Raw genomic sequence first — 25616 nt, 5'->3', positions numbered from 1 at the left:
CTAAAGAAAGTAGTAATGGTGGAATTGAGGAACAAAAAAGAAGACACAGAAAACAAATAGCAAAAGGGCATACATAAATTCTACCTATTAGTAACTCATTACGTGTTAATTGACTCAACACTCAAAAAGGCAGAGAATGACAGAATGGATTAAAAAAACAATATCCAACCATATGCTGTCTATAAAAGACATACTTTTAATTCAAAGACACAAAAAGGTTGAAAGTAAAAGAATGGGTAAAGATTTATCATGCAAGGAATAACCAAAAGACTGGAATGACAAAAATGACTAAGACAAAACTTGTTATAAAAATAAAGAAAAATATGTTATAATAACAAAATGGTTAATCCATCAGGAAGATATAACGATTACAAACATACATGCATCTAACAGGAGAGCCTCAAAATTCATGAGGCAAACACTGACAGAATTGAAGGGGGGGAATAAACAATTCAACAATAATAGATTCTTCAATAACTCACTTTCAGTAATGGACAGAACAAGACAGAAGATCAACAAGGAAACAGAAGAAGTGAATATCATAAACCAACTAGATCTAAAAGACACTTAGAACACTCCACCCAACAGAATATTCTTCTCAAGTGCACATGGAAGATTCTCCAGGCTAGACCACATGTTACATCATAAAACAAGCCTCGATACATCTGAAAGGAATGAAATCATACAAACTATGTCTCTAGTCACATGGAATTAAACAAATCAATAACTAAAGGAGTAACAAATGTGAAAATTAACACACTCCTAAAATAATGGTTCAAAGAAGAAATCACATAGCAATTAGAAAATACTGAGATGAATGAAAACGAAAACACAATAAAATAAAACTTACAGATGCAGCTAAAGTAGCATATGCAGAAAAACTTATAGCTGTAAATTCTGTATTTAAAAAGAAGAATGCTCTCAAATCAATAACTAAACTTTCCATCTTAAGAAATCCTGAAAAAGAACATCCTAACCCAAAGCTGGCAAAAGAAATAACAGAGAAAATCAACGAAACCAAAAGTAGGATTTTTGTAAAGATCAACAAAATTAACAAACCTTTAAACCAAGAAAAGAGAGAGAGAAGACTCAAATTACTAAAATCAGGAATGAAAGTGAGCCATCACAACTTTAACAGAAATAAAAAGGATTACAAGGGAATACTATGAACAAATTTATGCCAATGAATTAGTAGCCTAGATCAAATGGAAAAATTTCTAGAAAGCCACAACTACCAAAACTGACTTGAGAAGAAATAGAAAATCTGAATACACCTACAAGCAAAAAGATTGAGTCAGTAATTAAATAAATTCAAACAAAGAAAATTAAGGTCCAGAAGGCTTCACTGGTAAATTCCACCAAACATTTAAAGAGCTAATGCCAATCTGTTACAAACTCTTCCAGACATCAGAAGAAGAAGGAACACTTTCCAATTCATTCTATGAGACCAATTACGACCCTGATAGTAACACTAGACAAAGACATCACATGGAAAGAAAACCACAGAGCAACAATCCTTATACATATAGATACAAAAATCCGCAAAATACCAGCAAACCAAATCTGGCAACATATAAAAATGACTGTATGCCATGATCAAGTAGGACTGAACCCAGGAATGCAAGCTTGGTTTAATATTTGAAAACCAATGTAACACACCATATTAACAGAATAAAAGATAAAAACCGCATGATGATTAACAGGCGCAGAAAATGCATTTGATGATCCAACATTCACTCCTGAAAAAACAGAGCAAATCAGGAACAGACGGAAACTTCTGATCCAATATGAATGGTGTCTTTGTATAAAAGACACACAGAGAAGCAGGGAAAATGGCCACATGAAGATGGAAGCAGAGATGTCAAGAATCACCGGCCATCACTAGAAGTTAGGAGAGAGATACAGAACAGATTCTCTCTTAGAGCCCTCAGAAGGAATCAACATAGCCAATACTCTGATTCTGGACTATGAGACAATAAATTTCTGCTCTCAAAAGCTACCTGATTTGTGGTACTCTGCTACAGCAATTGTAAGAAAATTAAACATACGGTATGCAAATTGTATCTCAATAAAACTGTTATAAAAAAGAATGCATCCTTCAGTTTGAGAATCCCTTGCTACAAATTACCATAGTCACATGTACCATAAAATTGACAACTAGTTTTAAATCATTACTAATATAAAGAACAATCTAAATTTTCTAGACTGTGCCGCAAAGATTCATTTCCACCATGGATCTACCGTAAGAGGAGAGATGATTTACTTCCAAATACACTTATATTGTATACGCAGCTTCTTACCACCCTTTGTAAAACACAGGAGCAAAAGTTTCTCGCAAAAATGACATTTTCTCCCACTTGCACAAAGACAAGCAAGCTTCCTTTTTTGAAATATGAAAAAATAAAACAACCTGGGTGCTGGGATGATTAAATACTTAACCACAGGGCATGGAGGACATGAGCACAGTTCGTAGACAGCACTGGCATGAACTAACATGGCAGGGCAGTGCTGAACTGGGGCCACAGCTCTGAGCAGGGCAGGACCATAACACTCACCTCAAGTTCTTCACTGTCTTTGGGCTTCTCTTCAGAGGTCTGTTTAACAAAGTCGGGGATGAGGATTTCCAGTGTAGCTCGGGCTATAAAAAGAAAAACCCCAAGGGTAAGGGGTTGGATATAGCCATCTTCCCCGAGCTTGGAGGGGAAGGCAGAGCCCCTCCAAGTCTCCAATGAGCTGTGTGCTGGCTACCACACAGGGCCGAGGGGCTGCTCCCATCAGGAGGGAGGGTATGTGTACAGGGTCGCCACAGCTCAGAGGGATAAATAAGGGCCTTTTCCCAGTAGCAGTGCTTTAGAAACAGGGACAGAAGAAGACAGGAGAAAAACCACAGCCTGAGGAAAGGAGAAAGCAGGGCAAGAGTCTGGCAGTCTCAGCAACACCGAGCAGTGTGCACTTTTACCCTGAAGTATCTGTAGCAGGCAAGGGAGATCAGATTTGCATTTTAGAGGAATCACTTTGGTAGTGTGCAAGAAAATAGCTTAGCAGGACGAGGACCAAGCAGCATGGTCTGACAGTAAGCTGCCATGCATGTGGAGGACCAGGGGAGTGATGGCAGCGTCAGCTGTAAGCAGAAAGAAGTGCCCATGTCTGACGGACACTCTGGAGGAAATGCTGCCAGGGCAAAGCATGGAGATGGCTCAGATGCTGAGAGCACAGGCACCCATGTGAACATGGTTACCATCTACCTATATGGAGGAGCGGGACACTGGGTGAGGGAAGGGAGGAAGATGTGTGCAACAACTGGTAGGCTGATGGCTGAGCATGATCTGTAGAGTTTTAAGTGCTCGTAAGACATCCAAGCAAAGATGTCTAGATATCAGCTAGAGTCTGGGCTGGAGGCAGAGATCTGGGGTGGAAATGGATTCCAGTACGTGGGAGAAAGAGAAGGTGACCCCCACCCGCCCCCCACCCCAGAGGGACACACCAGCACCAGCAATGCCCCCAGGATGTCTCCACCCACACCAAGCCCCACTCTGAAGGTTATCTGCTCCATAACCCGGGGAACACCCAGTCTGTTGAGCTGAGGTAGAATCTCTCTAACAAGGCCAAAAGGCTTTCCTGATGACGGGGTGAAGTGCTACAATGAGCCAGCCCAGGAAACACAGCACAGAGAGGCTGCCAACCATCCTCTTCATACCCCACCAAAAGAAAGCAACACCAAGGGATGCTCTGATTCCAGTGAGCAAGAAATACTTTCACTGCCCCCAAGACCTAGCAAGACAGTGATAAAACTGACCCACTTAATGCATTATAAGTGGCAGAGCTGCTCTGGAAGACAACATGGTCATGTTAGCAACTTTAAGAAGGGGTACCCTGTCAGTGCAAGAGCCTGGTGGGGTACCCCATATCCAGCCCGCGATGTGGTCCACTCCTCAGAAAAGCTTCAATAACCCTGATGTAGGGGCAAAAACTATTAGTGCTGGACATAAAAAGGAGCAGACAGTACATGATCAAAAAGACCAATGGGACTTGACCAGAAAACAGGCTTTACAAAGGATAATATGCTATATATTCAATGAGTGGTATTCACAAGTTTGGAATTTGAAGGACTCAGGAAACATTCTTCATAAATGTCAAAACTACTCCAGGAGAATGCTGACAACATGATGATTCACCTGCTTCTTGTCCTGTAGCACACCACAATTTTCCTATGTTTAAAAACAAACCTGCTCCAGAATGTGTGCCCAGCGTAGCCCCACTGGCTCTGAGCACATCCATATCCAAGCCCAACTGGGACAAGGGCGGGAGACACTGATCCAGCTGTCCTCGAGCAAAGAAGGGGGCTTCCATTTTTAATTCTCACATTTTACTGTATTTCTATGAGTCTTTTCCAATGGGCATGCAATTTAAAAAAACTAGATAGATGATTACATAAATAAAATGAATTTACCCCACCACAACCCCTCCTCACTGGCACTGCTGCTCAGCCCCTCCCAGACCACAGGCTGTGAGGCTGACATAGCAGTGTGTGTATATCTTTCTGTGACACCCAGCAAGCACATTACCAGCTTTATTCTTCGCAAGTTTTTTGCTGCTTGCAGTTCCAGATCCGTAAGTCACACCGTCAATGGTCACCGAGGCACCGAAAGGTTCACTTGGGTTCTCTTAAAATTAAAATTACCTGTTTTAAAACACACTTGCCAAGACATCGAAAGCATGCACACGCACATACACACACACACACACACACAATCTGCTCACACCAACAGACAAGGTGGAGTCAGGGGCTATGCCCTGAAGAGAGCTGCTGCAACTGCTCCAAGACCTGGGAAGTCACTGAGGCATGGAGGCATGGCAGAGGGCAAGGCCAGGACCATCATGGGAAATGGGGGGCTATGGGGCAGCGAGCTGGAGTGGAAGCAGGAGGCTGGGCTACCAGGGACAGGGACCAATGTCTCTGAAAGACAGACAGGTAGGACTAACACAGGACTGTTAGGAGCTGGGATGCACAAGATGTACTGAGGCAAAGAACAACAAAAACAATCAATGACCCCCTGCATTTCAGCTTCCAAGGGGAAGAAAGACTCTGGTTTTCACAATGGTAGGATGAAGATGCCCATGGAAGACAGAGTTAGCAGGAAGTGCAGGCCTAAAGACCTTTCATTCACCTGGAAGACCAGGCAAAGGATCCAACGCACAGCAGAGGAGTACTTCCTCAGAGAAAGGCTGTCCAAGACAACAGGGGTTCAAAAGCCAGCAAGTGGATGGGGCAGGGTCAAAAGGAAGGCCAGGGGGAGGGGGCGCTGTGTCAGACACCATGAAAGGTAAAGCAGTCATTCACCCTCAGAAGGCAGCACACCTCTGTGAAATGAAGCGCCAAGCTGCACCATGCTTCTCTCTGTCTCCCCCTTTAATTTCTATCCCATTCGAGTAGGACTAATGATCAGCTCCCGCCTCCCAGCCCTGAGCAAAATGACATGTGTGATTTATGACTGAAATGGGAAAAATTCACTTACCACATTCAAAGAAATTGTAAACAGGGCGGACCTTGAGGACACGTTGCATATACTCATGCAAGATGCAGACCTCTGATTTCCCGTTGGGGTTAATGACAAACTCTGGGACAAGAAAGAATGTCTCAGTAACTGCCCGAGAAGCTGCCACAAGCCAGCACTCAGAGACCTAGCAGCACACACCTGACTGAGTCAGTTAATTAGGGGCCGGCCACAATGAATGTGGTGGCCCTCTGCATTTGTAGGATAAACAAAGGCTTTGAATTAAATATAAATCACTCACAAAACACTCTAAAAGCATCAAATTAAAAATAACAGCCCAACCAAGTTACTAATGTTAAAACTTACAAGTCACAACTCACCTTTCTTTGTGGGTGCATCTTGCACAGATAAAGTGATGAGCTTCTGATTGGCCGGCAGGATGGGCCTCTCGGACTCAGCCTGTTTCCGCTTCATTTCTCTGTTAAACTGCCGCCGCTCAGCCCAAGTCCTGAACTTTTTCACAGTAACTTGCTCGAAGTCAAAACGCTTCTCCAGGTAGTTTCGAAATTCCTCAAGATCTGTCCAAGGTTTACCAGAGAGCCACATTACTAACCTCCTACGCAGGAGTTAGATCTCCTGTGCCCAGTCATCAGGACAGCAAAGGGGCCGCTCATCAACCAGGACCAAGCCACGGGACGTCCATTTTCTTGCCCCCATCCCTTTCAAATGGCAGGAAAGAAAAGAATCAAATCCCTTCACTCTGCCACCTAAAGTCATCTGGCAAGTCCCTGAAAAGGCAAATTTCTGGTAATATTCTTTTAGTTTAATAGGGAGAAGAACAATACAAAAATGAAAAAAAGAAAATGCCAAAATGGAAAAATAAAACAAAAACAAAAAACAAATCAGATGGCCTTCAGGGCCTTTCTCCCCATAACAAAATAGGTACCCACCAGCAGCAGCTGAGGCAGGGTGCCGAGGGCCAGCCTAGAATGGGCAGGCATGCTCTGCTGCCCACACAGCTGGTCCGGCACTTCTCCGGCTACCTCGCTCTCTCCCCTCCAGCCACCTTGGCCACATCTGCACACAGCAGGAACACCCTGCTGGCTCCCTGCCTCAGGGCCTTTGCACTTGTCTCACCTCTATCCATCAGGCCCCTGGCTTGGTCCCACAGCTCACTCCCACACCTCCACTGCATCTCTGCAACAACCTCTTCTGTTCAGTGAGCTTCCACTTGGGCCTCCTATTTTTAATGCTGTGCCCGCTACCCTCCTTTCCAGGCTCACACATGCCTCATGTGTTTGGGACTCTGTCTCTCATGCTCCCTGCCAAGCCCCAGTCCTAAGAGCAATGCGAGGTCACAGTAAGCAGTCAATGAGACTCCGCATTAACACAGTGGCACATTCAAAGGACAGAGGGGCTTCCATCTAGACAGGCTGAGACACATTCAGGTTTTTTTTAAAGCTACAAAACAGTACCATACACTTGCAGCCACTTATCAATTATAGGCTGAAACTACGTATTTCTATACGTATAAATGCAGAGAAGCAATCTGGAAAGATGCACACAAAACAGGTACCAGCGTTCATGGCTCGAAAGGGGGATGAAGTTGGGGAAGGGGTGTTTTTAAAACAACAGAAACACAATCAGGTGTTATGTGTGCATAAAAGACAGAGTAAGGAAATAAACCATTAACTAAAGGGAAAGCCCCTCTCCAGCTGGGCTGCCCCACCCCCAAGAAAAGCCCTAAAAGACTGACAGAAGAAATAGACACGATGGGGGAGGGGCATTCTAAGGGTAGGGTGTCATGTCAGGCAGACAGGTGGAGGTGAGACTTCAGGAAGAAGCCTAGGCAGCACATGTGGTCAGGTAAGCTGGGGAAACCCATGAAATTCCTTGCTTTGCCACAAACCTACAACCCAGTTCTCACTGCCCTATCCCAAAGCTTTTCCATAAAGGTGAGCTGTCGAGGACCGAGGGGTGGCCAATGCACACGCCCGTGGCCTTTTCCAGCTGGCATGTGCTCACTCCCATCTTGTGGCTCCCGACCCTCCTCCTCCACCTCTAGGACCCAACTCTGTGACTTCTCTTGCTGGTCCTTTCCTGGTCTCTTCACTGGTGTCCTTGCCCTTTCCCCTCAAGGCCCCTCCACAGAGGCCGCATTCCTCTCAGTGCTGGCCAACTCCTCTCCGAGGCATACCCCCAGACTCACCCTGGGTGGACATCCAAGCCTCTGGGCTGCTCCTCAGCCCTGCTTCCCACACCCCACTTCCTCAACAGCAGTGCCTGGCTCATGTCTTTTCTAAGGCTCCTCACACTCAGCTTTACCTCGCAACTATAAATTCCCCAACAGCAGCGACACACTAGCACAAAATACCTACTGTGTGCCATTCAACCCCTCCCCTCAAGCCCAGCTGGCTCCCTCGGTCTTAGGTGAAAGCGAGCAGGTCAAGGGCTTTGCACCGTGACTACTGATCCGCCATCAGGCTTCCCACAGGCCTGGCCGCCCCACCTCCCTGGGCCTGGTGCTATTCTCTCTTTCCGCATTGGCCAGGCCAATGGCTCAGTGACCTTCAGCCTCTGAGAAGTGACCACAAAGCCAGTGAACTCTCCTCTGTAAGCTCTTCCCCGTATACAAATGTGGAGTAAAGAGCGGGAAACCCACAGGGAACAACAGTCCCACTTCCATTTTGGATTGAGACTTCACATGTAACCTGCTGACAGTAGGAAGATGGCTGACCTCTGAGTAGGTTACACCAGCTTAGGCCATTTCGGCGAGGACTTCAAAGTTTTTAATCTGTTTAAAATCTATCATAAAAGTAAAAAGCAACATTTCACCAAAAATCTTAAGTACTGAAATACAATACACTGAGCTTTTTGTGTGTGTGCACTATTTATAATTATCTGATTTTTCTAGTAAGAGCATTAAAAAATATAAAATTCAGATGCTCTCATGAAAACTCAGAGAATTTCCTTGGGTTTAAGTAATGAAATGTTGAACTGTTATCTTTCCAGAATTGTGGTCTACATGCTTCTAACATCCAGAGCTAACTGCAAAGCTACTGAGGAGGCAGCAGGACACTGGTGGAGGAGTGAGACTCCACTTTCTCAGGAAGCAGTGCCTCCTGTGGTCAAATGCCCATCCCGCCAATGGCAGCCAATGGACATGGCAGCAACATCAGTTCTGTGCCAGCTTGAGTAGATCAGACTGGGATTCCCCACCAGGGAGCTACCAACAGCACAGAAGCACCCCGAAGGCCGGCAGCCGCTCTCCAGTCTTAGCACAGGTTCCGTCTCACTGGTCAGTGTGTATTTTTCTAGTCCCCTGGGCAAACAGGAATTTCTGGGTTGTTTATATCCAGCCTGAACCCCATTTCTGAAGAGATAAGGAATCAAGAAGGGAAAATAAAGGTAAGATGGTAAGATGAGACCAGGGTGGTAGGGCCACATTCTAAGTCAGAACATGTGCCGTAAGCGCTTCTGGCATATTTTAAGTCAGAACACGGGCTGCAGGAATTTCTATTGCTATCACAGTGCCAAGCTCCAGAACCCAAAGCCACCCAGGAAACAAAATTCAGCCCATACTGTCCAAATTACCCTACACAAACCAGTTTTCCTAACGTGGGATCTGAGAGAACTCATCCAGTGATTCTCAGAGGGGAGGAATGTCCTTCTGTGTGGCTTCACACTAATGTCATCCCACCCAGCACTCAGTCACAGGAGAAATTTCCCGTGGACCAAAGTGCAGATGGAAATCAGAGGGATATCAGGTAGCAGCAACAGGCCATCAGGAGACCAGGGACAGAATCAGGCCACAGCATCTAGGGAAAAGGCCAACATGCTCTGCAGGGAACCTGGCAAGGCAGACACTGTGCCCTCTGCCCACAAAGGTGGTAGGCATGGCTCCACCTGCCACCATGTGGACACAAGTGCTACCACAGGCTCCCACTCCAGCCCGGCCTTCCCTCTCTGAAGGGGAGGGGAGCCTGTGCTGAGGGACCATGAATCCACCATGATGGGGTCACTGAGAACATCACACTGTGGGGTATATGCCTACCAATAAAACTACACATCACTAATGCCACCTAGCACTGTGGAAGGAAGTCACAGGAAAGCAAACGTGAGTGTCCATTCAACAGCTAACCTGTGGAAACATGAGAAGAGGCCTGTTCAGAGCTTCTGGAAAGAAAAGCCAGGCCCTGCCCGCTGTGGAGATAACTGAGGGGCCATGAAGGCAGCCATTCAGCTGAGGACAAAGCATCCCCCAAGTAAGGCCAAGCAGAACAGTGGTACGACAGAGTCCCTGGGCTTAGCCCTGGGCCTGCCTGTCATGTTGTGCAAGATTAGTCCTTAGTATTTTAAGTTAGTTTTAACTGGGCTCTCAGTTACAGGTAGCCACAGGTAGCCACAAGCACCTTAACTGATACATCAACATACCCAGAAATGGCAGACTTCACACATAAGGAAACAGAGATAGTGGAACAACCAGAAAAGGGCTTTAAATTAAGTATGTTAAACTCTTCCAAGGTATTAAAAGAGGAATTAGCACCCATAAAACATCAGTTATGAAATAGGTCAGGCAGCAATATACACACAACAATTAGAAATCCTGAAGACAGAAAGTTGTCTTTGGAAGTGATTCGGCAGGTGGGCTACAAGAGGCTGGATATCACTGAAGAAAGAACCAAGACCTGAACTGACAGAATGAGAAACACCAACATACATCCAAAAACCAACTGCAGAATTTAAAAACTGACTAAGAGTTTCCCAACACTGAGTCAGCAGATTGAAAAAGCTTGTTCTGCACGCATTAGGATAAATAAAAATAACTTCCTATGAGCAACTACTACTGAAAAAGCAGAACTTCAGAAAAGATCTTAAAAGCAACCAGACAGAAAAGACCTGTTGGCACTGACAGAAGCCATCCCCAAGGCAGCAAAAGCTGTGCCATGTCCGTGCAGAGCCAGGGCACAGGAGCAGGGCCCAGTGAGGCTCTTGCAAGAGCAAGATGGAGCTTTTTCTAGATGTCAGAGCGACCCAAGGTGCTCACATCACTGATTTCTCACAGACAGAAGCATGGAAGGATGGCCTTGGGTGGGCTGAACTTGATCCAAGAGGTGTGGTGTGCATTAGCACATCTGGAGATGGTTTCCACAGCTCCTGCACAAGAAGAAAAGAAATCTCACCTGGGAAACTTACCAACTGATTCATCTTTGCACACCTCAACCTTGGCCTTTACTTGCCCCAGGGCCCCAGGTGCAGCCTCAGCCCCCAGTGGGTCCTTCTCGTCTGGGGGCGCCGAATCAGCACCCATGGAGTCGGGCTCTTCCAGGGGAAACTCCAGCTCTGCGGATCGGCTTAGGGGCTTGACAGGGGACACCTCCCCACTGGGTATGAGGTCACTGCTTTGCTCCCGTTCCTCATTGTCCTTCATTTTCTTATAATGTAGACAAGGGATGCTACTCAGAGGAGGGTCATGTTTCTGTGAATAATGAAAGCACAACACAGGTTACAAGGACAACCCCAAAAGTGTGCCAATCTGATGCCTTTCACTTGTCTCTGTTTGACTACAAAGAGACCCATGCAGACATGCATGCTTCAGTTTGAGAACTTACAATATTAAATTCATTACTGATGCATCCCCTACCCGTATGCTTCCCGTTCCCAAGAAGTATGGCCTGGACCAGGTGACCACCCGAGACTCTCTGTGCAGGTACACGGGGACGCCGGAGTTATGGAATGTCATGATCCACCCGTCCGGCAATGGCTCTGTAGGTGGGCGGCCACGACCTTTACAGAAGACAAGAAAATCTTAAAGTACCTTTAAAAACAGTCCCTATTGTCAGAATGTCTTAAAAAGTATGACATAGCAGATAAAAACAGAAAACTCAACTAAGTACTGAAAAGACCCTCTAAGAAGCAGGGGAGTAGGAGCACACTCTGCCTGCCCTGCCCCTTCCACCAGACAAAGTCTATCCCAGTTCCCGCCAGTCGCCATGCACTCTGCTTCTGTGCACTTGTTTATCTTGGTCTTCCCCAGAGGATGAAAGTTCTGCGGAAGCAAGAACCCCATCTGCCTGATCCCCACTCTTATCTCCACTGCCTAGAACAGTGTGTGGTGGTATGCAGCAGAAACATACTTGCTGAATCAGCACATGAAAGAGCCCTGAATAGGGTTCTGCAAGACACACTCCTAAAGCTTAGCTCACCGCCTCTGCATCTTGTGAGTTGGGGCGTTAGAGAATCACTGGCCTCAGCTCCCTCACTGGCACTGTGGGTGCTGGATCTGCCTGCTTCGGCCATGGCCAGAGGCTTCCCAAGAGCAGGTAAGCTTTGCTGACAAACTGCACGTCTGTCGACCACTGCTCCCTTTGGATAAATCTTAATTTGTGTACACTCTCACAGCATATAAAACACTACTTCAAATTAATAAATGTGTAAATTTGTTTTCAGACACTACTCCACTGCCTACTCTTTTATGTTTCTTTTACTTATTCCCAATTTTTACAGTCATTAAAAAAAAAAGTTTAAGACTTGTTATCTGCTTGATACCCTGACAGACCTAGCTGCTGGAACAGTACCGTGCAAGGTTTTAACTAAAACCTGATTTTCTTACAGGTATTGGGAGCAAATTAAAAATTTAGAAACAAAAGGGGAAAAAATGAGTGAAATCTAAAAAGAAAAACAGCACATTGTTTAAAAAGTGTCAGTGATTCACAGGAAAGGCACTGATACTTTCCTGACAATCTCCGCCCAGCAGACCTGGCCCCAAGCCCTGATACTCCGAGTACAGGCAGCTATTGACTACAGGCAGCTATTGAGCGGAGAGGAGAACAGAGGGTTGCTGTCACAGACAGCCTCCTGAAGCCACTGCTGCCAGCCAGGCAGAAGTCCTCTGATACTTTCAAGCACTCTCCTCCCTTGGGCATGGTCCAAGTTGGAACTGCCTTATACCAGCTCTGGGCTAAGTCAGTAGAAGCAAATGAACTACGAAGCCAAACACAACACAGGACCACAGGTTCATATCCAGGCCTCCATAAGTGGTCTAAAATTAGCAGTCAGAAAGTCTTTTGGCCCCTCTAAAGAGCTCAGCCAACACGCAGCTGTGTCTGTCTGTGAGCAGCAGGCCTGAGAAGAGGCTCCTGAGAGGAACGCAGAGCTGCTAGGCAGGCTGCAAGGTGGGTGGGGCCTTACCCTGCAGAGGGTAAGGCATGGCAGTGGCCAGGGCAGAGCCAGGGGCAGACAGGTGGAGTGGCACAGTCATGGCCAGGTCTACTGCTAACACATGGGCTGCTCAGGATGGACATGGGTTTATCTGCTCAAAGTGATATTGCTAAAACCACAAAGTAACCTTTCCAGAGGCAACAAGGTACTCACTCGGAGCCCCCTCCAGAAGCTGAGGACCCCAGGTTCATCCCTGTTCACAAGCACACGAATTCAACACAGTAGCTGACATGGGCAGAAACACATGACATCAGCACTGCTGATGCATCCACTCAACGGCCCAGGACACCGCATATCACCCTCCCCTGGCTCTCCTCCCTACCTTCTGCACCTACACCCTCAGTCCACAGTCTCAACTGTGTGCCCACGAATCCCACCATGTCTCTATAGCCTCACTCTCCACTGCCCAACCGCTCGGCCAAATACCTCCACCAGGATGCTCACAGCACCTCCAAGCCAGTAGACAGAAACAGATTCCTGATTCCTCCACACACCTGTACCTCCAGCAACTAGAGCTACAATGGGCACAACCCTCAGCATCTCCCAATTTCTCTCCCTACTGTCCCCAAATCCAAACTGAATGCAGGTTCTACCGCCTGTACCTCTGGAAACACAGCCACTTCTCCTGCAGGAAATTCAACTCTGCTCACCTAAAGTCTACTCCGCCCAGCAGTCGCCAGAGTGATACTTTTAAAACACGCTTCTAGTGGCATCCCAAGGAGCCCTGGTGGTGCAATGGTTAAGCATTTGGCTGCTAATCAAAACATTGGCAGTTCAAACCCACCAGCTGCTCCACAAGTGAAAAAACCTGGTGATCTGCTTCCATAAAGATTACAGCCTAGGAAACCTGATGGGTCAGTTCTACTCTGTTAAGTAGGGTCACTATGAGTCAGAAACAACTCAACGGCACACAAGAGTGGCTTTTCATGCTTGGTATAAAATCCAGAGCCCCAAGTGTGACTTGTAGACCCTTCCCCATCACAAGTCACCTCACTGAGCTTCCTCACCTCTGGCTTCTGCCTCCAGATTTTCTTGTTGCCTATCTTTTCATCTCCTGGGCTCAGCACTAGTGCCTCTCCCCAGATGTCCATTCTCAACTCCCTCAGAAGTCCCCTCCCTGGGCTTAGCACCAATACCCCTCTCAGGAGTTCCCTCCTGACCCGGTCAGAGGCTCCAACTCTGTTCGTCTGCAGAATGCCAGCCCACTCTGTGGTTTTCACAGCACAGATCGAGATCTGCACCTGGCTCACTGTGCATCTGGGTATTTCCTTGTTTCTTGTCTGTTCTCCCTTCATCAAATGAGAGGTCTCAGAGGGCCTGGCCATGACTATCCTGTCCTGAAACACACACCCATTGCCTAGACCTCTGCTGGCACCCAGAGGGTTCATGAAGCATTTTTGTTAAACAACCTGCACTTCTGCTGCTCTGAAGGGCTGCTTTCTGACCACTTACTTACTTTTGAGCACTGTTTTAATCTTGGTCATCATTGGCTGCACACTTGTCTCTCCATCGGATGGATGGTCACTGTCTCCTCCATATTTTTCCTCCATTCGCCTCTTTTTGGGAGCACACAGGCCCTCTTCCAGCAGAGCATCCACGTCATTGTCAAAATCATCCTGCAAAACATGCTATTAAGATACCATGACTCCAGGCCCCTGCACCTCGAGGACGGAGGCAGGACTTCTTGCACCACGGGCAAGCCTAGCAGGATTAATGAGAATGGACACAGACACAGGGCACTCTCAAGGAGTGCCCTAGGTGTGCCTTTATGGTGCATGAGCATCTGAAAAACAAACGGAATGAAACCAACAACTAAAGCCAACACATCCGAGTCTAGGTACACACACCCCAGCGAGCAGTTCTCAGCAACACCTTCCAACTCAGGTTTGGGAAAGGCAGTACAAAAACCATTTATCAGCCAAACTTTTCATTATAAATGTTTAACACCCGGACTCCTTAGATCTTTCTCTTTCCCACATTAATATTATTCTGCTCATTCTCTTTTATCCTATCTCTCTGCAATGTCAACTTTTGAAAGATGCTGCAATTCCCAAACATTTCTCTTTGAATTTTGCTAAAAGCCCTCCAAAGGAGGGGTTACCGACATACCTCATAGGAGAAATTCAAGGCCTCTTCGTCCACTCTGTCTCTTTGAACGATTGCTTTAGCCGTGAACCCGCCTGCTCCTTCTTCATCTAGCTCCAAATTGTCAGTAAAATCTTCTAACTCATCGAGCACTGCATACTCCACTCTCTTTTCCTGATCCAGCTCATTCTCCTCATCCTTCTTATCAGCACTCTCACCCCCTATGCCTACCCCATTACCAACACTCCCACCAAAGGGACAAGCATGCACGTCTCCACTGATAGGACTAAGGACAAAACCGCACTCTGCCCGAGTGCCGCGCTCCACTCCTGTGTACAGCACCTTCCTGTCCTTACTCCTGCAGCTCTCGGTAAAGCTCACGCTAATCTTTACATCCTTAAGCAACTTAAGGTCAGGGGAGAACTTCCGGACCGCAGGTGCGTGCCGGGCGGTGCGCGGGCTGTGGCCACTACAGTTCGGGTCTATGAGGAGGCGGCCCTTAGAGAAGGATCCTTTGGAGAGAAGAGAAGCTCCGTAGAAGTTGAACGGGTCCTCAGCAGGGGGTTCGGACTGTCCATCACCACCAGAGCCAACGTCCATTACCTCTGCATCACTGGACGTTTGCAGGGGAGGTGGTGGAGACTGTTCACAGGGCAGCGCTTGGAAGGGGCAAGCTCGGTTCTCCATCATCGCTTCTCCTGCGGCCTCACGCGGGAGAGGAGAGGGACTCTCATATGTCTCCATATTAAGAGTGGTAAGACTATTTTAAAGACCAGAGTTTTAAAAACCCTTACATAAATCTAACAGCTAACATGCACAAGTCCGTCGAGACCCGGGTGCCGTCCTGCCCGCGCTGCACACGCTGGCGGCTTAGTCAAGCTGGCCACATTGCTCTTTTCATTAATGTAGACAGCTTTTAGAACCACTGCCTCAATTATTGGAAATCACAATGCACTCAGCTTAAATGACTGACGACTAAGCAAGTCTGTCTTCACGCCAAAGTGGCGCCTTTCTTCTTCCACCTGCAAAGAGATTTAAAAACATCGTCACAAAATGACAGAAACCTTCCACTTTCCTGGTACTGAATTAAAAGTCAGGTGCTGTTAACAGCAATGATGACTTAAAATAATACTGCCTAAGTGAACCTTTCAACAATCAGAACAAACTAATTTCAGTTTTTTTCTTTAGAACCTAAATTATAATTTAAGTCCAAAGTTAAATATTTTATTAACTGCCCATTTTAACCCTTACGTCAGAAGACAAAAACAGTATAACCTTAAGCCTCAAAAAAAATTTTTTAAATTACACTAAATCTCACCTCAGCATTCCCCTGACCCAGTTTATTAGGTAAATAAGCATGTGATGTGAGGCCGCCCTTTCCAGAACACATACAAGGTGCGTGGCCTCCCTCAGGCCATCAGAGCAACATCAGTACACTCACCTGCAAGGGCTGGGTCAGTCAGAGGGTGAGCGCAGGACCCTCAGCTCAGCTCTGTGGCACTAGGGGCCTCAGAGGTACAGCCAGGCGCTCTGCTACCCCTGGGACCCAACGGCTCTCCTGGGCCCACAAGGTAGCACGTGGACGAGGGACATTGATGCAGGGTGCTGAGATCACCAGAGGTTATGACATGGTTCTGTTCCCAGTAGAGGAGGAGGGTGGGTGGCTGTGGGGAAGGTAGCCTGCCCGGGACTTGTGGGAGAAGCCGCAGGAGACCACCAGACCCAAGGCAGAGAGCATCCTGGGTATTACCTGGAGCCTGGCTCTATCCTGGGGCAATAAGGGGCCACCAATGGTGAAGCAATTCTGGGGCCACAATTAGGTCCCTACTGCAAAAACGAAATGAACAGCTGTGCTAGGCACAGGTGGCAGTGTACCTAATGCATGAAGAGCAGTCCTCTGGGCCAGATGACAAAGCTGTGAGAGAGGCCCTGGCAACAGGGCTAGAGAAGAGGTAGAAAGTCAGGAGTGGTGACAACACAGAACTGATCACTCTTGTTTACTGGTTATAGCCCGAGGAGGGAGAAAAAAGAGGGAATTGAAGAGGAAGAAGGCTCCTCCCTGGATGGACACACATGTCCCAGTATCCAGGCAGAAGCACGGAGAGGAGAATGGACAGACCCTCCAGGAAGACCTGTCCCACAGGTGCTGAGACTACAGCTCAGAGCTGTGATGGCCCAGAGAGGAAGGGCCAGACTGCATCAGCGAGGGGGTAGTCCCCAAAACACAGGAGGGAGGCCACACAGAGAGGGGACACAGACCAAGAAGAGGGTTGAAGACAAACTCTAGGAAACTTCACCACAGAAGAAGCGCGAAAAAAGGGATGACGTGAGGCTGAGAAGGCAGGTCAAAGTGGGCAGCCAGAAAACCCAGAGAAGTTCCAGGGGAGGGCAGTCTTCAGAGCTGGGAGAAAGCACATGCGGACACGCACATACACTCCCCTTCTGTGCACAAACACACATGCATGCACATGCCATGCACACAGGTGCAGATACACATAGGCATGCCCACAGCCATGTGTGGCAGCTAGATCAAGGAAAGGACAGGAGACTGAACATCACACTTTTAAGAAGTTAACAGTGAACGGATAGAACATGGTGGTTGTATTTTGACAAGAATACAACATAAAAACAAATATTCACTGAATGTCCACTCTGAGGGAGGCACTACCATGAACAAGAGACAAGGTCCCCACCCGCCGGACACAGTTGGAAGGACAATAACCACTGTGCTGTCATTCTATTTCCTAGATTCTAAAATGTTCTAAAATACTTGAATGCAATGGGGATTTAATGCAACACCCTCTCCCCAAAGATGTATACATCAAGGATGCACCTTAGAATAAAGGAAATACAGCACCTAAATAATGTCACACCTAGGGCTGCAGTAAATGCTAGGAAGGCTGTAGCTAGACAGGCACAAGGAACACCAAGTGTAGTAAGGCTGGTATCCTGGCAACCAAGAAAGATAATTTCCGAGAAGGACGAACAGGTCAGCACGCCCAGTACTACAGAACACGAGTGGGACCAGGACCAATCACTCCTCAGTGGACTCAGAACCTGGCAGGTTTGCAGACTCTAGAGGTAGCCAGCTCATGAGCCAGGATTCTGGGGGCAGAAAACGCTAAAGCAAAGAAGATACAATTAAGTGGCAGGACTGGAGAGAAATGGTGGTACAGGATGGGGAAGCCTGCTACCATGGTAGCAAGCTAAGAAGCAACCAGTGTAGAAGTAAAGATAATAACAACAATAACTAATAAACCGAGACATCAAAGGAGGTGAACAGGGTGGGACAGGGAAAACCTGCCCAGCCCCAAAGGGCAAAAGCTCCAGGCTCAGAGCCCAGCAGCGGGGCAATCTTGGGAAAATTCCTTATTTTTCCTCTGCAAGTCTTCTCTACTCATTCAACAAATGTTTGTTGATGCCTTCTATGTGGCACACACCATTCCAAGTGCTGAAGACACAAAGTCCCCACCCTCACAGAGCTCATGTTTCAGTGGGAGAGACAAACAGCAATTAAGAAAAACATGATTCCACTTCTAGGCATATACCCTAGGGATTTAATAGAAGTGACACAAACAGATATATGCATACCTACGTTCATTGCAGCACTATTCACAATAGTAAAAAGATGGAAACAACTTAAGTGCCCAACAATGAATGAACAGATAAGTAAAATGTGGTACACAGACACAATAGCATAGTGCTCAGTGATAAAGAAAAATGAGTTTCCAAAACATCTCACAATGTGGGTGAGTCTAGAGGACATTATGTTGGCAAAATAAATCAATCATAAAAAAACAAATATTGTACGTTTTCACTTTTATAAAAAGACATGAACAGGTAAATATACAGAAACTAATGTTCATTAGTGGTTACCAGGGATGGGGGAAGGGGAGAGCAGGATTCACTCTCTAGATAGTAGACCCTTGTTATTTTTGGTGATTGGAAAGGTAACACCAAATGAGGAAGAAGTGTACACAGACTGATGAAGGTAAACAATGTCACTAAAATGCACATAAGAAAAAGTGATCTGTTCGTAATGGCTATGGCATATAAAGTGAAGCCTATGAGCCAGATCTCCGTGGGACTGTCTTGTTTTTCCAGGTCTCACCAGTTTTCTGCCTTTGACAGGGTACAGTCTTATCGTATTTTAATGGAAAATATTTTAGTTTTCCTTCTCTGACAGGATTCTGCCTTACACAGGTTCTGATTTTCACAGGTTTTACTGTATAATTTTGAAACAATAGCAAAAACAACCAAAAAATACATGTGCAGGTATATACATATGTAGGTAAGCATATATGTATATACTTGTGCTCATGTAAATATATATACATGTATATACAAGTATGTGTATATGTATACACATCTGTGTGACTGTATGCACGTATACAGTAGGCCCTCCGTATCCGTGGGTTCCAAATCAATGGATTCAACGAGGTGTGGATCGAAAATATTCAGGGAAAAAGTTCCAAAAAGCAAAATTTGAATTTGCCACTCACTGAGAAGTACGCTGAATCCATGCGAATGAAATGTGTAGGCATACCCTGCTGTAGCCTCCCACCACTTCACAGATCCTCATTTTCTCTCCAGCACTCACTGTTTGAGCATTGTTAGCCTCCTGTTGTCCTTATTCCCTAAATACCATATAACAACTACTTATATAGCATTTACATTGTATTAGGTATTATAAGTAACCTAGAAATGATTTAAAATATACGGAAAAGATGTTCCTAGGTTATATGCAAATACTTTGCCATTTTAGGAGCCCTGGTGACATAGTGGTTAAGAGGTCAGCTGCTAACCAAAAGGACAGCAGTTCAAAACCATCAGCGACTCCTTGGAAACCCTCTGGGGCAGTTCTACACTGTCCTATACGGGCACTATAAGTCGGAAATGACTCGACGGCACCCAACAACAAGATGGCATTTTATATAAGGGACTTGAGCATCTGTGGATTTTAGTATGGGGGGGGTGTGGGGGGAGATGTCTTGCAACCAATCTCCCTTGGATACTGAGGAACAACTATATTCATATATATAATAAAGGACATGGGGGCACAGTCATGGATACCTCTTAGATATAACCAAACACCTTGAGGGATTGGTTTTCTGGGTTGGAGGATTAGGATCATAGTCTCGTGGGACATCTTGGTCAACTGGCATAATATAGTTCAGAAAGTTATGTTCTACATCCTAATTTGGTGTGTAGCATCTGGGATCTTAAAAGCTTATGAGCAGGTATCTAAGATACAACTATTGGTCTCTACTCGTCCAGAGCAAAAGATAAAGGAAACCAAAGACTCAAAGAAAAAACTAGTGTACAGGACAAACAGTCTATAGGAACCACAGATTCAGCTACCCTGAGACCAGAAGAACTAGATGGTGCCCAGCTACCGCTACTGACCATCCTAATCAGGGTCACAATAGATGGACCCTGATAAATGGGAAAAAAATGTGGACCAGAACCTCAAATTCCTAAAAAAAAGAAAAAAAGACTTACTGGACTGGTTGAGACTGAAAGACTCCCCAAGACTATTGCCCTGAGATACTCTTTAAACCTTGAACTGAAACTAATCCCTGTAGCTAAATAACAGACTGGATCACAAAACAGTATCACCGTAAATATTGTGCTCCTTTAAAAAAATCACCTATATGAGACCAAACGGTCAACAATTACTTTAAAACAAAGATGAGAATGTAAGGGCACAGGGAAACTAGATTAATGGAAATGGAACAACCACTACAATGGAAATAATTAGAATGTTCACACATTATGAAGAATGTAACCGATGTCACTGAACAATTTGTGTAGAAATAGTTGAATGCTGTGTAAACCTTCACCAAAAACACAGTAAAATATTATTTAAAAAGAAAGAAAAAAAAAACATGGACCTTGTCACATGCTGAGAAGTGTTCAAGAGAAAATATAGCATGAAGGCATTAGGGAAGAGGAGGCAGCTTCAGAAAGGGTGGGCAAAGGCCTCACAGTCAGTGCCCATCTGAAGGCAGAAGTGAGTGTCATGAGTCAGCTAGAGGTGTGAGGGGGGCAGGGTGCAATAACAAAGGCCTTGGGGTAGGAGTGTAGTGTGTTTGGCTGCAACAGCATGGGCCAGGGGGAAAACAGGAGGCCAGGTCTGCAAGGGCAAGTGGGGCCAGGACTCTGGCTCTTATCTTGAGATGGGCCACTGGAAAGGAGGATTCAAAAGGTGATGTCACATGATCCAAGTACAGCAGACGCAGGCAACACTCTGCCAAGTCCTCTGTTCTAAGTATGTTATATGTTTTAATTCACTCAACTCTCACACAGCACTGTGAGAGAAAAATTAAGCACAGAAAGGTTAAGCAATTTGCCCAAGGTCACACAACTAGGAAATGATGGAGTTTCTTTGGTTGTATGCTACGTTGCAATTCAAAAAAATCACTTTGTGTCCAGAGAAAACTAGGGGTAGGGTGGAAGGATGGCACCAATTAAAAGAATTAAGAGACTCACCAGGTAGCTTGTATTAAGACTTTAAATTGGAGGTGGTAAGAAATGGTCAGATACCGAAATTAGAAGGTGAGGCTGACATGGTTTCCTAAAGACTGTATGAGCATAAGAAAAAGAGGAATCAAAGTGACTCGAAACTGAAGGAAAGGACTGTTATGTGCTGAAGACAACATGAAGAGCGGTTTGGTTTAGACAAGGCTAACAGGCATCAAAGTAACACGTGGAGATGCAGAAGAGGCAGCTGAAATGCAAGGCTTGAGTTCAGAAGAGAGCCCGGGCTGGAGTACTGAAGCCACAGGGCTGGATGATCACCAAGAGGGCAGGGGAGCTACAGACAAAAGAGACTGAGACTGGGCAGAATCACATTCCCTACCCCACGGTAGGTCACTATGAGTCGGAATCGACTTGACAGCAACAGGTTACCCCACAGTCAAGGGGAAGACTATAAAACAATCCCTGGGAATGCTTTGCAAGTGCCTGGGCTTAATAAAGGACTCAAATGCTGGCTTTCCCGCTCTTTAGCCTCACTACTGCTTTAGCTTTTCGAACACACAGATGCAAGCCTTGCCTCGCCAACTGGACTGTGAGCTGGCAGCAGACTCACAGCAGGCTTCCCTGGATCCCTGGCACAGGGTAAAACCAACACACCCTTCCTTGGAGTCCACTTGCTGGGCTGGCATTGAGGCACCGACTGTGATGGTCCAGTGCTGTAGCTGCTGCCTTATGGTCAAGCCTCTCCTGCTGCAGCCTCCCGCCCAACCCAGCAGCAGTATGACCTCATCCATTCCTTGTCATCCTCCAACGGGTCTCATATCCTGGACTCACAGGCGGCACTGGGCACCGCCAACTGGCCATGCACTCCCTTCAGTGAGTGAAGGCCTACAGGGGGGTTGGGGCCATTCCTCCGACTGGGAGTCCGGTCAGTGGCCAGGAAAGGAGGGTCCTTGCCTAGTGTTTGCCTCACAGTCAACAGCCTTAGACCAGACTGCCCATGCATGGGGTGTCAAGGTACATGCAAGCATGCAAGACAGCAAGTCAAGTTCCTACCATGAGCAACCCAAGTCCAGCGGATGACACTTGACAGGTATCGCTATCAACAGGTTGCCACCTTCCATTATTTTTCTACCATGCTAATTGTTAAAATAAAATCACGTCCCGGTGATCTACGTGCCACTTAATCGATGAGCATTTGGGGGAGAAAAGGACTTAAGCGACTTCTCAGATTTCCCAAATTGCGTTAAAGCCGGAAGGGTCCTAGGCAAGCACTGCCCACGTCCACGCCTTTCCCGCCTGAAAAGCGGTGCTGCAGCTTCGGGCCCAGAGCGCGGGACCTCTTTACACTACAGCTGTTTAGCCGGGCGGTGAGCGACGGGCGTTGGTGACGCCAGAGCCGAGTCCGTCCCCCTACACCCAACCCCCAGGCGGGACCCCCGCCTCGCGCCCCCCGGCGCCATGTTGCCTCACAAAGGCCAGGGCTCCGCGTGGCTAGGCCCGCCTCGCGCCCCACTCCCGCCCCGTCCCGCCGCCCGGCAAGAGACCAAGAGAGAAGGACGCGCCCTCGCGCAGGCCGCAGCGCCCGCCCGCCCGGCCCGCGGGGCGCCCCTCGCGCCCCGCACCTACCTCAGGTACCCGCGGACTGCCGTAGCCTCCGCAGCCCGACCACAGCAGGGAAACCCTCACAGCCCGGCCGCCGCCACCATCTAGAAAGGGCCGTCCAGGCTCTCTCTCTCTCTCCGGTCGGTGGGACCCGTCTGCCGCGCCGGGCGAGCGGTGGGCGGGCCTTTCCGGCGTGCGGCCAATCCCAGCGCCCCACCGCTCCGCATTGGGAGAATCGCGGAGCGGGCTGCAGAGACCGCCAATCGGCGGCACAGGGCGCTCGCGGCCTCGGCGCGCGACCCAATAGCACGACCACGAGGGCGGGACCAGGCCCTGAGGCTGCGGCTGCGCTAACGGTGGCCGCCGGAGGTGGGGGTGGGGCTCGCCGGGCGAAGGGCGGAGGCCGCGGGGAGCGCCGGGAACGCCGGGTGCGGCGGAGCGCGTAGCGTGTCGGGAACGGGGTAGCGCGGGAGCTGACGGCGCTTCGAGTGGTTCTCGCCGCTTGGCACTATACGGGCCATCTCTGGTTGAGAGTGCAATCGCGATCAAACACGCTATGCACTAGTGTCTAATCAAAAGCATTAGTTAAAAAATAATCGTTAAAAAATATATGTAAATGGAGAAGGGTCACCTCTTCCTTAGACTATAAGTGTAAAGGAATGATTCGAATAGAAAAATCTCCCACTTGGCGGTCACTACACTAACAATTGTAACAGACAAACCATACATGGACGCTAAAATTAGTCAGCAAAGTATGAGAAACAGGTTTTCTACAGTTGCAAAGTTTCTCCCCAAGACAATTACTAATTACAAAAGGAAAACAGTACTTTTCAGTGGAAAAAAACTGGGCAGACACTACCTTAACCAAGTGATCAAGGGCACCAGCAAGTGTAAAGGTACACGACCAAACTTAACAAACTGGACACTTTAAGCATGTGTACTGCATTATTAATTATACCTAATTGTCTTGTTCTGTTTGAAGGACTGCTTCTTGTCTATGTACAGGTTCCTCATGAGCACAATTAAGCGTTCTCGAATTCGCATTCTTCGCAATGTTATCCATAATTTGTTATGATCCACAGAGTCCAATAGTCAATTTTTGCATAGTCAATAAAACACAGGTAGACATCTTTCTGGTATTCTCTGCTTTCAGCCAAGAGCCATCTGACATCAGCAATGATATCCCTCATTCCACATCCTCTTCTGAATCTGGCTTGAATTTCTGGCAGCTCCCAGTTGATGTGCTGCTGTAACTGCTTTTGAATTACCTTCAGCAAAATTTTAATTGCATGTGATATTAATGAATGATATTGTTCAATAATTTCTGCATTCTGTTGGATCACCTTTCTTTGGAATGGGCACAAATACGGATTTCTTCCAGTCTGTTGGCCAGGTAGCTGTCTTCCAAATTTTTTGGCATAGCCAAGACAAGTGAGCACCTCCAGCGCTGCATCCATTTGTTGAAACTTCTCAATTGGTATTCCGTCAATTCCTGGAGCCTTGTTTTTTGCCAACGCCTTCAGTGCAGCTTGGACTTCTTCCTTCAGTACAATTGGTTCTTGATCATATGCTACCTCCTCAAATGGTTGAATGTCAAACAATTCTTTTTGGTACATTGACTCTGTCTATTCCTTCCATCTTCTTTTGATGCTTCCTGCGTCGTTCAATATTTTCCCCATAGAATCCTTCCCTATTGCAACTTGAAGTTTGAATTTTTTCTTCAGTTCTTTCAGCTTGAGAAATGCTGAGTGTGTTCTTCCCTTTTGGTTTTCTAACTCCAGGTTTTTGCACATTTCATTATGATACTTTACTTTGTCTTCTCAAGCCACCCTTTGAAATCTTCTGTTCAGCTCTTTTACTTCATCATTTCTTCCATTAGCTTTAGCTACTCTACATAGAGTAAGTTTGAGAGTTTGTTCTGACATCCATTTTGGTCTTTTCTTTCTTTCTTCTTTTTAATGACCTTTTGCTTTCTTCATGTATGATATCCTTGATGTCATCCCACAACTCGTCTAGTCTTCAGTCATTAGTGTTCAATGCACTGAATCTATTCTTGAGATGGTCTCTAAATTCAAGTGGGATATACTCAAGGTCATATTTTGGCTCTGGTGGACTTCCTTTAATTTTCTTCAGCTTCAGCTTGAACTTGCATATGAGCAATTGATGGTCTATTCAGCAGTTGGCCTCTGGCCTTGTTCTGACTGATGATATTGAGCTTCTCCATCATCTCTTTCCACAGATGTAGTCAATTTGATTCCTAAATGAATAACTTCTTTCGTAAGGATCAGCACAAAGCTGGTTCCTATGAGGCAGAGGTAAAACATGTCTCAGTTGTCCAACTTTTCCAAGCTACTGTACCACTCCATCATCTCTAACATCAACAACTCCCTCTCTCCTCAGTACTCTCCCTACCATCTTTGAGTTCCCTAATTCAATGCAACGTCTCATAGAACTCATGAACCATATAAAGGAATGGCTCACATGGTTGTGGAGGCCGTCAGGTGCCAAATTTGTGGGTCAGGCGTAGGCTTCTCCCAACCTACGTGGCTGCAGGAGCTGAGGAACCCTAACCAGCAGTTCAGACCACAGGCTGTTGGCTCACAAGGCTGCGGAAGCTGGTGAATCAGGTCACATGATAGGCTGGGGCTGTGGAGGCTTGGCAAATCCCAGAATCGGCAGGTCAGACAGCAGGCCTCTGAGGAGGTCAACTGATCATGAACTGGATGCAGG

General features: G+C 46.8%; 1 protein-coding gene across 2 annotated transcripts in view; it reads right to left on the bottom strand.

Moving 5' to 3' along the window:
- Positions 1-23072, bottom strand: part of DGCR8 (DGCR8 microprocessor complex subunit) — a 42939-nt gene extending 19867 nt beyond the window's left edge. The window contains exons 1-9 of one of the 2 annotated variants that reach the window (XM_004390090.3): positions 22911-23072; positions 14826-15823; positions 14173-14332; positions 11140-11282; positions 10692-10974; positions 5876-6073; positions 5517-5618; positions 4566-4664; positions 2556-2638 (exon numbers count right to left, since the gene is read on the bottom strand). In XM_004390090.3, coding sequence (XP_004390147.1) covers positions 2556-2638; positions 4566-4664; positions 5517-5618; positions 5876-6073; positions 10692-10974; positions 11140-11282; positions 14173-14332; positions 14826-15545 — 1788 coding nt within the window. In that variant the 5' untranslated portion in view covers positions 15546-15823; positions 22911-23072. Of the gene's footprint in view, positions 1-2555; positions 2639-4565; positions 4665-5516; positions 5619-5875; positions 6074-10691; positions 10975-11139; positions 11283-14172; positions 14333-14825; positions 16242-22910 lie in introns of those variants that run through there. The other variant, XM_023725044.1, reaches the window with a different exon arrangement.
- Positions 23073-25616: the final 2544 nt, after the last annotated feature.

This window comes from Trichechus manatus, unplaced genomic scaffold (genome assembly GCF_000243295.1).
Source record: "Trichechus manatus latirostris isolate Lorelei unplaced genomic scaffold, TriManLat1.0 scaffold00282, whole genome shotgun sequence".
NCBI lineage: Eukaryota > Metazoa > Chordata > Mammalia > Sirenia > Trichechidae > Trichechus > Trichechus manatus.
Note: the sequence above shows the minus strand (reverse complement) of the source record. Positions and strands in the feature narration are given on the sequence as shown.